Source organism: Panthera uncia, chromosome F1 (assembly GCF_023721935.1).
Source record: "Panthera uncia isolate 11264 chromosome F1, Puncia_PCG_1.0, whole genome shotgun sequence".
In the NCBI taxonomy this organism is placed as follows: Eukaryota; Metazoa; Chordata; class Mammalia; order Carnivora; family Felidae; genus Panthera; species Panthera uncia.
The window spans coordinates 15541693-15555361 of NC_064813.1; the positions used below are offsets into that span (position 1 = coordinate 15541693).

Sequence of the window (13669 nt, forward strand, 5' to 3'; positions counted from 1 at the left end):
AAGGCTAGCCACCTGCCTGTTCCTCTAAAGTACAGTTTTACTGAAACCCAACCCGCCCATTTGTTCACGTGTGGTCTGTGGCTGCTTTCACACTATAATGGCAGAGCTGAGAGTTTCCACATATACTATAAGACTCAAAATTTTAAATATTTACTATCTGGACTTTAATAAAAAGTACTGACTCCTGCTTCAGCAGGCTTACTAGTATAAGAAATTATTTTGAACCCAGGGCAATGCATGGACTTAAATAGCTAAAACCAAAGCTTGAAAGCAACAGGGATTAGAAATGATTATTATATTCTCACCAGGAAGACAACTCAGGACTATGCAGCAAATGCCCCCAAAATACCCGAAGGAGGGGCGCCTGGGGGTCTCAGTCGGTTCAGCCTTCTCACTCTTGGTTTTGGTTCAGGTCATGATCTCACAGTTCATGGTTTCAAGCCCCGCGTTGGGCTCTGTGCTGACAGCATGGAGCCTGCTTGAGATTCTCTCTCTCTCTCTCTCTCTCTCTCTGCCTCTCCCCCATGCTGGTTCTCTCTCTCTCTCAAAATAAATAAACATTAAAAAGGGAGGGAGGGACAGGGTGGAAGGTAGATTTGAAAGAAGCTAAATATCCACATGCTTTAAAAGGACCGGAAAGGTATACACTAAAATGTGAATGTTGGTTTTAAGTAAATTAAAATACAGGAGAAAGAAGGAAATGGGAACAGAAAAATTCATTTGTTAGGTATTAACAGAAAATTCAATTTTGGATCTGTTCTAAAATAAGTTTTAAAACTCATAAAAATAAGTAAAAATAAGTTTTATAACTAAACTTCTACAAAAATATTCTTTTCTCAATGTATACAGAATAATGACATTTTAAAATCATATTTATGAGAGCACTTCTGTCAGGACTGAATAATATAAGACTACGGAAAATGTCCCTTTCTTTACCTGAATGTCAATGTAAGGTCCTCAGCTGGAACCTTACTTTGTGGTTCTGGTTGTCCATTTTCTGCTTGCTTACTTGTATTCAATTTGCTTTTCATGTCCAGAGAACACTGGTTCTCCTTGGAAAAAGAAGGAAGTAAATTTAATTACCATATATTTTATAATGCCAATGAAAGAAGACCAAATATAGGTAATATAAACTGATGATCCAAAAATCATATTCAGTCTTTATAAAATGACCAAAGGAACAGGCAGCCTGAGAGACATACATAACAACAGAGTACATCTACTCACTAAAAAGGCTAGAAAACAAGGGGGAAAATGCCTGAAATGAGAAAACCTGATGCCTTAGAAAAGATAAGCCAAAATATAATAACTACCTATAATATACTTATTGAAAGCAGAAAAATAAAACACCTATTCATCTGCTTAGAAGGAATGTGAAAACTATGCAACAAAAGTCAATTACCCATGCAACCTGGGGGGACGGATCGACAATTTACTAACATCAGTATTGGTGTGCTAGGAAGCAAACCCCAAACACATCCATGGATAGAACTCCTCAAGAAGAAATGTGTAGACTGTATTTCATTCATAACAAAAAACAGGTCTGCAATAACTAAAGGGCTATAAAAACTGAATGTTTTTTTGCGGATACATATTTTTATAACATAATGGTATTGCAAAATCATCAACACCAACCCCTCGGCTTCCCTAGTCAATATGTTTAACAGTAATTTAATAACCTCCAATTAACTACCTGTTTTCCCTGAAAGTTTTTTCATAATGCAGAATCCTAAGACAAAGAATATACTCAAACCAAAAGGGAATGAGAGGAATGAATAAAACCAGGAGGCATCCCATCTTCCTAAGACTTATTCAGAGTATTAATCCTTCACTGGAGTGCCCTAGGGTGATGCGCCTAGAGGCTTGAGTTCTGGGACAGCACTACACAGACGCTCTCTGGTCACACCCCCGCCCCTCCAGCCGGCACCACCCTTTCCCACCATAACACTCACCATACTCAGTTCCCGGGTTCTCTTCCCGATTTCCCTTTCCACCTGGTGCAGTTCCAAGCTCAACTGCTCACTTGAAATCATTCCAGGCCATTTTGGAGGTGGTGGTGGTGGCTGGGACTGGCCTGCCAGGGTGCTCACCTCCCTCTGCAACACCAGCCTGTTACTAACAGCCTAGTGCATAAAGCCAAGCACATACACAACTCAACACATTTCACACCATGCACAGAATGACCAGGCCCAATTCCAGAACATCGCCTCAAATACCTTTTCACTAAGATATTTGCAATAAAAATGATGCAATGGTAAGGCACTATCTCTTTGAGTACCATCTGAATTTAAAATGAAAAAATAGGGGACTTAAACTTAGTAAAGAATATTTGAAAGAGAAGTCAAGTATAAATGTACATCTTTCCCCCTTTTTTAAATGGAATATTCTGAAGTAAATCCTGCAATTTATTTCCGTGAAACCTCAGTAATGGCAAGGATTTTTAACCATAATGAGTTAAACATGTGGCAAGCTTCCAAATGCTGCCGATACTCTTTTGGAACAGAAAATTGGTCTACAAATTTCAATTAAGACAAAAAGCCATAAATTATCAGGATAAGGAATAACACTTTACAGAGTTAATGGTCTGAATCTTTAAAAAAGTTAATCAACTAAAGATGATAAACATAAACACAGCATTCTCTTTTTTTACAATAGGAATTAGCAAGAAGTTCTGGACCAATGTAAAGAAAACAATGGCAAATGAAGACAGAAAATGAGTATTACACAGTATTAAAAACAATTCTAAACCTTATTGCTTATATAAGAGCACAAGCCAGACATGTGTTCCAAAAAAAAAAAAAAAAAAAATTAAAAAAAAAAAAAAAATCTCCTGTTGGTCTTGGTAATAAGAGAGTCTAAGATAGAATTAGTTAAAAATTTATTTCCCCCTAAATTTTTTTTTAAATTTCTAAGGAGATGCCTTACTTATTAAAGATCTTGGTAGAAACAAAAGACTAATAGTCAGTCTAACAGTTATTTTTCTCTCCAGATGGGGAAAATGTATTTATCAGAATAGTCTTCAGAATATATATAGTCTTCAGTTTACTAAATTCAAAGATTATGCTCTCATGCAAAGGGTAATATTAACAAAACCTAGTCTTCTTTATATGGCACTTAAAAGGATTTTTAAAATTCTTTGTTTTCAGCAATTTTTTTCTCTAAGTGTCAAGCAGCATGGCAGAAAGAATACTGGATATGAAGACTTGGGTTCATATTTCAACCTCTGTGAAACTCGTATCTTTCAACCAGAAGAGGGGGGACTGTACCACTTGCCCTAACCGACCTATCAAGAGATACTGTAAGGGTCAAGTAGGATATACGTCAACTTATAAACTGAAAAAACTCTATTAATGAAAGATACAATTGTTATACAGAGGCTATGCTTGAGTCCAAGTTCTAAGCTTCTACTTTTTTTTTTTAAGTTTATTTATTTTGAGAGAGAGAAAGAGAATGAGAGTGCAAGTGGGGGATGGGTAGAGACAGAGAATCCCAAACAGGCTTCACACCGTCAGTACAGAACCCAACACGGGGCTGGAACCCACGAACCATGAGATCATGACCTAAGTTGAAACCAAGAGCTGGACACGTAACTGTCTGACCAACCAGGCGCCCCACTAAGCTTCTACTTTTTAAATATTTGTAAATAAATGCTGAGGATTAAAGGAAATCAGAAATTTTTTTTTAAATTAAGAAATATGAGAAATTAAAAACAAATGTTGGGGCACCTGGGTGGCTCAGATGGTTAAGAATCTGACTCTGGATTTCAGCTCAGATCATGATATCACAGTTCATAGGATCAAGCTCCGCATTGGGGTCTGTCTGTGCTGACAGCTCAGGGCCTGCTTGGGATTCTCTTTCTCCCTTTCTCTCTACCTGCCCCTCCCTGGTTGAACATGCATGTGCCCATGTGCCCTCTCTCTCTCTCTCTCTCAAAATAAGCATTTAAAAAAATAAATTAGGGGTGCCTGGGTGGCTCAGTCGGTTGAGTGTCCGACATCGGTTCAGGTCATGATCTCGTGGTTCGTTGAGTTCGAGCCGTGAATCAGGCTCTGTGCTGACAGCTTGGAGTCTGGAGCCTGCTTCCGATCTGTGTCTCCTTCTTGCTCTCCCCTCCCCTGCTCACGCTCTGTGTCTCTCTCAAAAGTTAAATGAACATCTAAAATAATTTTTTCAATAAATTAAAAAATAATAAAAACAAATGTAAAGCTAAAGGCATTTGTTGATAAAAACTGTATACCTTAAATGTGCCATCAGGGAACATAAGTTCCTGTTGGGAAGTTTTAGATGGCCTGTTTTCTATTCTCATGGAATAGAAATTCTAAATTTCCCACCATCCCACACTGAAGTCTTAAGTATTTAAATTCTTTGAAGAATGGACACCTATACTAACTCTTTAAGAAAGAGACCTTAAGTTTTTATGTTCAGAGTACCTCAAAAGTTCTTTCTTTTAAAACCTCTTTGAGAACCCTTCAAAAACTGGAATGAAAAAATATCTGTGGTCTGGTACCTCTAAGCCACGTAGCTGGGTCTGCTGACTAATTTGATGGTTTAGTTGCTGCAATTCTAGTCGTAGCTGTTCCCGCTCAGCAGATGGAAGGGGTTTTCCATGACTGGCTACTTCTGACATGGACATTCTGTCCCTTGTATGGGAAAAGAAAGGGTGGAATAAATTTTAAATTTTATTAAAAATATATGTATTATTGAACTAACGTAACATTTTGTGTCAACTATATTTCAATTGAAAAAAAAATTAAAAGAGAGAAAACAAACAAACAAGCCCCCTAGGTTTGGTCTACTACTGTTCTGACATAAAAATCTGTTACTTCACTATGAAAAATATAAAAATTATTGACAGGGCGCCTGGGTGGCTCAGTCGGTTGAATGTCCGATTTTGGTTCAGGTCATCATCTTGCAGCTCGTGAGTTTGAGCCCCGCATCAGGCTCTGTGCTGTCAGCACAGAGCATGCTTTGGATCCTCTCTCTCTGCTCCTCCCCTGGTCATGCTCTCTCTCAAAAATGAGCATTTAAAAATAAATAAATGAGTAAGTAAGTAAATAAATAAAAATTACTGACAAGTAAAACAAATAAGAAAAGCTGAATAATTTTAAAGGTTTGTAGAAGCAAAAAGAATGACTCATACCTCTCACTGAAGTGTCCCTGAGAAGGTATGTTTTGATGAGGTGAATATGGAGAACCTCCCCAGCCACTGTGGGTTCCATATGGACTATAATCTACAAGAGAATAATGTAGTGCGGTATGATGCAATTCAGAGGTTTGATTCTTTTAAGGCAGCCATAATCTAGAAGGCATAGGCATTTTGTGTACACGGCTCTCTGGAAAGATGTCTACCAATGTGACAAGAGGATACTGATGGTTTTTTTCCCCCACTGAACGATATCAGTGCTTGTAACTGTTTCAATGTTTAAAAATGAAAATTTATTATTTTAATAATAGCAATGAAGCTAATAAACAACAACAACAACGGCAATCTTCACATACCAGACCTGCTCATCTGTACCCTTAGAATTCTCTAGTTATAATTACTTTCTGCAGGGATAATTCCATGGAAAAGTTTAAAAGACTAGTGTCTTGGAAGATTACGGACAGCACTGATCGTAGGGATCAGTGCTGAAAGTAGGGAGTCGGGATGGTGCTGAAAGTCATGAATATGAAGCCCCTAAATCAGTTTACCTATGATTCTTACCTGAGATGTTCATCGGTTTTGTGGGAGCTCCCTGAGGTGCCATAGCCTGCATTGGACCAGCACCCTGATATATTGTTTTGGAGGTTCGAGAGATGGCACCAAACCGAGAAACGGTTGGTCGGTCTCCGAAAGGGATAAGGTCATCATCACTGGTTTCTGCTGCTCTTCTTTGAAGATCTAGTCGCTGGTCTCTCATTCCTTTACTCTCCACGTTCTGATAAAAAGTAAAATGAGAAATCCACCCCACACTTAGATCTCTAACATTACTTCTTCCAGATATGTGATAAGGTTAAAAAAAAAAAAAAGTATAACTTTCTTACTTGTAGGACTAAAGTACTTTGCTTGTCATAGTAAACACTGCTTTTTAAACCTTTGCTCACTCCCCACAATAAGAAATATATTTTACATCATGACTCAGTACATATACATATTCTAATATATAGATATAATTTTATGACAAATATTTGCTTCTTACTATATGTAATGTACTCTCACATTTATAGTTATTCGAACTCATTTCTTTAAAAAAAAAAGGCCCATGACGACCCAATTTCAAAACTCAATAGTTAGAAAACCACCACTTAAAAATTTAAGTGTCAACAACAGATGTTTCAAAGGGATTCCAGTTAGAAAGAAGGAATTACCAAGATAAACTGAAACGGAAATTCAACTGCTAGATCTTTGCTACTCAAACTACAGTTCGAGGACCAACAGTAGCAGCAGCAGCAACACATGGGAACTCATTAGAAATGCAGAGTCTCAGATCCCACCCCAGTATTACTGATTTAGGACCTGCACTTTAATTGGCTCTAATTAGACTCCAAGGTAATTTATACACACTTGAAAAACACTGTCTTTTACCATTTAGGAGATTTTCAATCACATCTAGGTTAGGCTGACAAACATTTTTATTCTTTAGTGATTTAAGGAAATGAGTTTTATTTTGCTAATTTTTATTACTTTAATATAATAACTATTTCTGAAAGCCAGGTACAAAGCAAGGGTTCCCGTCTATCTCCACCTCATCTCACTCTTGTTCTTAGAGAGGATGTTTTCTTTTTTATCTTTTTTTTTTTAATGTTTGTTTATTTTTGAGAGAGAGAGAGAGAGAGAGAGAGAGAGCGAGCGAGCAGGGGAGGAGCAGAGATAGACAGAATCTGAAGCAGGTTCCAGGCTGTCATCACAGAGCCTGACGCGGGGCTTGAACCCGCCAGCCATGAGATCATGACCTGAGCCAAAGTTGGATGCTCAAGCGACTGAGCCACCCAGGCGCCCCTAGAGAGGATGTTTTCTAAATAATGTTTCCTTAATCCCACCACAGAAAAATAAAAAGATTCAAAATTTCTGTCCCACCCCCACCCAATGCCTTTCTTTCTCTCTTTTTTGGCTGGCATCTAATCATATTTATGCTATGTATATCATTTCATTCATTTATGATATTAACATCCAAGTCTTACTTTTCTATTACTAAGAATTGGTCTCTTAACCAGTTGGACAAGTATTTGTCTATGAAAACCTGTATAATATCCTAGGCAACTTCTGTTAGGTTAATTAGGGGCACATGGCTTAAGAGTATTAGCCCAGACATACCTTTCAACATAGCAATACCACTTCTAAGCATAACTAATGTATGTACACAAGGAAATACACAAAAATGTTCATTGTAACATTTAACAGTACGGTAAAAGATCAAAATTAGCCTAAATGTCCATCAACAGGAAAAGGAACAAATAATGATTTCTATATATATTTACTGTATGATACCAGTTACCAGACAATGGTATTTGATAAAAAGTTAAAATGAATGAACTTGACCTATAAATTTGGATACATCTCAAAAACAAAAATTGAATTAAAACGCAAGCTGACATATATATTAATATAAGGTCTGTAAACATACAAAACTGTTTAGGAATAGTATGAAAGTATCCATGAAATGAGTAACTTTCAAATCAGGATAAAGGTTACCTCCAGGGAAGAAGGAAGGAAGTAAAAGGAGATTAGGCAGGTATATTCAGGAAGATCTCACTATTTCTATAAAGTTTTATTTCTTTAAAAAATAAAGAAGCAATTCAGATAGTTATGTATGTTAAGCTTGGGCATTAGACATACTGTTGTTACGTTATTTTTTATTAAAAATTAAAATAGAAGTATAACACATTTCAATATACCACAGTCCACTCGAAGCTTATTAGCTGCAATTCTGACTCAAATACTATTGTTCACTAGATTCAACTTTGTTGTTTAAACTTCAGAGTTTTAAGAGAGTTATAATTTATTTAGACAAGAAATCCAAGATCCTGATTAATTATGCAAGATAATTTAATTTTGTTTCTGAACAGTTGTTGGGTTCATTGTTGGCTGCACAGAAATATACTAGAATGCTCTCCTTTGTCTATCCAGATGTGCAATAGATTAATTTTTATACCTGAAAAAACAAACATAAAACCCCTATAGTTTAAAACTAATTCAATCACATAATATAGAATATGGCCTTGCAATTCTTAAGTAAAGCTCAAATTATTTGTGTCTACACTATTAACTACACAGACATATTTGGTGTATCCTGATTTGCATTAACTACAGCTTAGTTACTACACATACCATCATTTCCACACTCCCCGCTGCCACAACATCTTTGGGTTTTGCATCTTTGGTGCCAATGTAGGAGCCGATGGTATCACATGACCAGGGAGAATACTGGCTATAATCATTTCCTTTGTATTTCCCAGCTACTTTCAAGTCTTCGTCCAGAAACTACAGATGGAAAAAAATACACACATAGGAAATAAGTCTTTATAAGTAACAACACAGAGAAAGCAGGAATTTCCTAGAACACCATGCTAGAGCAACACAGTGATGGGTTATTTGATTTGTGTCAGAGCAGAAGATTTTTATAGACTCTGAAAAATAGAAAATAGGTGGAGAAAGATGTTTAGTTTTTACTCTTTGTTAGCAGAGGGTCAAAAACAAGTATCTCAATATCCTTTAAGGAATCAAGCCAGGACTGGAGGAGGTTTGCTTATCCTCTTCTTCATCGGATGGAAATCAACATTTAAGCTAATACATACCCGGCCCTAGTTTTGCCAGACACTCCTCAATGTTTCTTTCAGTAACATTCCAGATAATCAAGAACATGAAAAACTACTTGAAACATAACTGAGAAGGCACTGTGTAGTGCATGATGATACAGTAACTTTTACAGAAATCTCTTTAACAGCACTAATTCATGTATTTTCAAAAATGTGTAGTTACTTTGGAGAGAAAGTAGGGGACAGAGGATCTGAAGCCGGCTCTGAGCTGACAGCAGAGAGCCTACGTAGGGCTGGAACCCATGAACCACGAGATCATGACTTAAGCTGGAGTCAGACGCTTAACTGACTGAGCCACCCAGGTGCCCCGAATTCGCATTTTAAATAAATTCTGGGAGCGCCTGGGTGGCTCAGTCAGTTACGTGTCTGACTTTTGGTCTTGGCTCTGATCATGATTTCGCAGTTTGTGGGTTCAAGCCCCGCATCAGGCTCTGCGCTGACAGTGGGGAGCCTGCTCAGGACTCGTTCTCTAACCCCTTCCCCATCTCCCCTGCTCGTGCTTGCTCTCTCTCAAAATAAATAAACTTAAAAAAAAATTTTAAATAATAAATTCTGGTCCTTAGGCTGATTCTGCGAAGTGAAAAGGATAAGATACTAGATTTTCTCAACATGAGTTCTGAAATTATATAATAAAAGAATAGCTATTCTAAGTCTAATGTGATTTACTAAAATCACAACATTCACATTTACGTTTTACAAAGTGCCTTTACATGTACTATCTCCAATATTCCTCAAGTCCGTGAGAACATAGATGACTAGAACTATACTGTTGGGGCGCCTGGGTGGCTCAGTTGATTGAGCTTCTGACTTTGGCTCAGGTCATGATCTCACGGTTTGTGAGTTCAAGCCCTGCGTCGGGCTCTGTGCTGACAGCTCAGAGCCTGGAGCCTGCTTTACAGTCTGTGTCTTCCTCTCTCTCTGACCCTCCCCTGTTCATGCTCTGTCTCTCTCTGTCTCAAAAATAAATAAACATTAAAAACAATTTTTAGGACTTTAATACTGCTTTCGTGTTATCATAAATATATATACAGTGATATACTGAGAATACAGGGGCTCTTGGTATATGTAAGTGGCTTTATGCCTCCCCCTATCTAAAATAAAGATCTCTTCTCTGAGTCATCATTATTGGTTTTCTGTACTGACAGAGGGTCTTGCTGTTTATAAATATTATTCATTTTCAATGATAACTCCTGTTTCTATTGTCTATAAACTTTTTGTCCTACCTATATTTAAAACAATTTTTTTGGCTTCTCTGTCTCCTTTAGTTCTCCTCCAAATGCAAACTTCACATAGCTAGCTTTTTAAAAAAAATTTGCTTTATTATTTTTTTGAGGTAGAGCATGCGCATGCATGCAAGCAGGGGAAAGGGGCAGAAGGAGAGAGAAGAGAATCTTTTTTTAAATTTATTTATTTATTTTCTTTTATTTTTTTTATTTACATCCAAGTCAGTTAGCATATAGGGCAACAATGATTTCAGGAGTAGATTCCTTAATGCCCCTTACCCATTTAGCCCATCCCCCTCCCACAACCCTCTCTAATTACCCTCTGTTTGTTCTCCATATTTAAGAGTCTCTTATGTTTTGTCCCCCTCCCTGTTTTTATATTATTTTTGCTTCCCTTCCTTGTGTTCATCTGTTCTGTGTCTTAAATTCCTCATATGAGTGAGGTCATATGATGTTTGTCTTTCTCTGACTAATTTTGCTTAGCATAATACCCTCTAGTTCTATCCACGTAGCTGCAAATGGCAAAATTTCATTCTTTTTGATTGCCGAGTAATACTCCATTGTGTGTGTGTGTGTGTGTGTACACGTACACACACACACACACCACACACCACATCTGAGAGAGAAGACAATCTTAAGCAGGCTCCACATTCAGCACAAAGCCCAACGAGGAACTTGATCCCACAACCCTGGGATCATGACCTGAGCTGAAATCAAGAGTTAGGTGCTCAACCCACTGAGGCACCAATACAATAGCTTGTTTTCATATCTTGATATGACCTACTAAGAAGAGCTTACCCCCACCCCACCCTAATGTATTATACAGCTGTTAAAAAGAATGAGATAAGTTTATATCTGACAAAGAAAGACATCCAGGATAATTGGTTAAGTAAAAGGAAAAAAAAAACAGTAAGATGCAAACAAAACCTCAGAATATAGTACTAAATGATCCTATTAAAAAACAATACATTAGTTCGTGCACATAAAAGCTGAAATATATTTACAAAGTTGAAACGTATAATAAATTTACAGTGATACAGACTATGGGACTTTGGAGAAATTTCTCTATGTTATGTATTTTTATAATGTACTAATTTAGTACAATTATATGTAGTTTATAATCAAACAAATAATATAAGAATATAAGCAGATAACAGTAACTAAAATAATTCTAGATAAAGTTCCTTAATAGTGAGGATCCTAATTTTTATTAGAAATAAAAAAAAGTTATTATTTATTAAATGCTGGATGTGTGCCAGAGGCCTTATGTCTTACTTAAATCTTTCCCACATCACTATGAAGTAGGCTTTATTATGTTTGGTTTATAAATGGAGAAACCGGAGCTTCAGAGTTTAGGGAGGCTAAGTAATTTACAAAAGATCTCATGGAGTGACACAGCTTAACTTCAAAAATAAATTATCTTTGATTCCAAAACTAGCTTACTTTTTGCAGTGTCATATTGCTGATAAAATAGTATGGCCTAACTAGGTTCTAGGAGGACTCTAAAATACAATGTTTGAAAAAATGTAATGTTGGGGCACCTGGCTGGCTCAGTGGTTGACCATCCGAATTTTTTTTTTGGTTTACTTATTTTTGAGAGAGAGAGAGAGACAGAGAGAGAGAGAGACAGAGTGTGAGTGGGGAAGGGGCAGAGAGGGAGACACAAAATCCAAAGCAGGTTCCAGGTTCTCAGGTGTCAGAACAGAGCCTGACGTGTGGCTTGAACCCACCAACTGTGCAAGATCATGACCTGAGCCGAAATTGGACACTGACCTGCTGAGCCACCCAGGCACCCCATGTCCGACTCTTGATTTTGGCTCATGGAGCCTGCTTAAGATTCTTTCACTCTCCCTCTGCCCCTCTCCCCCACTCATGCTCTCTCGATGTTTATACTTACAAATGAAGTTAGATTATTAATAGAAGATGTTATGATTTTACTAATTAACCTACTTTATTATGGAAAATTCATCTAAAGTGTTTAGATAGGAAAGTTGGGTAACTAAACAACTGTTATTTAGTAGACCACGTTCACAGACCCAAAAGATTACTGCTTACTATATGCAATGTGATGCACTTCACTTTTCAGTTTTCATTGTTATTATTCATAATCTGTCAGACAGTAAACCTGTTTAGAATCATAATTCTATACATAAAGGATGTAAGACATTTTCCTTACATAATATCAACTGCAACCCTGCTGAGAAAACCTATTTGACTTAAAAAAAAAACAAAACAACACTTACACACACTGTTGAGGCAGTGAATACAATCAATCAATAAACCAAAATAAATAAATGAGATCAACAAAGCAAAAGCTGGCTTTTTGGAAAAAAAAAAAGAAAAAGAAAAATTTGATAAATCCCTAGGAAGACTGACCAAGAAAAAAAATTACCACCGATATTGTAAGTGGAAAATGAACACCACCAAAGACCATGTAGATATTAAAAAGATCATAAGACAACATTCATTCATAATTAACAATCACCAGTGTCCTACAGAAACACAAAGATAATCCCCAAGATTATGCTTCGGAGCCCTGTAGTACATTAACCAGTTTATTCTAGCAACTTTCAGGGTTTTTTTCCTGCCTTTCACATTACTGTATTAACCTTTCTTTTTCTCTTGATCAATTTCACCATCCTATTTTCCTCATTCCTGAGTTAAATAAATCCTTGGTGAATCTTACTTATTAAAAGTCTAACACCAAGAATAGAGAGGAATTTCATTAATTTGATAAAGATTATCTACCAAAAAACCTACAGCAAACATAATAATGGTAAATTATTAAAAGCTCTATTTACTCAACGACTAGAGATACGACTACTTGTTGTCATTCCTTTTATTCAACCAACATTATAGTGGAAGATCTAGCTAGCACAAGGTTAAGAAAAAGAAGAGACCTAAGAATTGAGAAGGAGAAAGTCAAACGGTCATTATTCACAGAGGATTTGATTGTGTGTATGGAAAATCCAAAAGAGTCCACTAATATATGCTAGAATCAACATGGAAAGTCGGCAACACTGCTGAATACAAGGGTCAATACAGAAAAATCTATTTAATTTCTCTGTATTAGTAACAAAATGAAATTTCAAGAAGAATTCCATTAGTTTAAAAAAATCTCAGTTATCGGGGTGCCTGGGTGGCTCAGTTGGTTAAGTGTCTGACTTCGGCTCAGGTCATGATCTCACAGCTCGTGAGTTCGAGCCCCGCATCGGGCACTGTGCGGACAGCTCAGAGCCTGGAGCCTGCTTCGGATTCTGTTGTCTCCCTCTCTCTTTGCCCCTCCCCTGCTCACATTCTGTCTCTCTCTCTCAAAAAATAAACATTAAAAAAATATATATATCAGTTATCTAGGAATAAGTTTAATTAAAGATGTGCAAGACACTGAAAACTATGATTTATGACATTTCTGAAAGAGATTAAAGATCCAAGTAAGCGGTGGATATATAATGTTCTTGCAGACTCAATATTCGAAAGATGTCACTTCTCCCTAAACCAATCTAAAACAACAATGTCCAATGGAAATAAAATGAGACCCCCATATATTAACGTAAAAATTTTCTAGCAGTCACACGAAAAAAAGAAACAGGTAAAATTACTTTTGCTAATATATTCTATTTAATCTAATACATCCAAAGTATTATCATTTT

The 13669-nt window shown here is 36.8% G+C and overlaps 1 protein-coding gene across 6 annotated transcripts in view; it reads right to left on the minus strand.

Moving 5' to 3' along the window:
- The window catches only part of RC3H1 (ring finger and CCCH-type domains 1), an 85276-nt gene that overhangs the window by 7511 nt on the left and 64096 nt on the right, over positions 1-13669 (minus strand). For 5 of the 6 annotated variants that reach the window (XM_049633991.1, XM_049633993.1, XM_049633992.1 and 2 more), the window contains 6 exons: positions 8309-8461; positions 5705-5918; positions 5141-5231; positions 4508-4640; positions 1953-2123; positions 937-1052 (listed from right to left, as the gene is read on the minus strand). In XM_049633991.1, the coding sequence (XP_049489948.1) occupies positions 937-1052; positions 1953-2123; positions 4508-4640; positions 5141-5231; positions 5705-5918; positions 8309-8461 (878 nt within the window). The remainder of the gene's footprint in view (positions 1-936; positions 1053-1952; positions 2124-4507; positions 4641-5140; positions 5232-5704; positions 5919-8308; positions 8462-13669) is intronic. The other variant, XM_049633995.1, reaches the window with a different exon arrangement.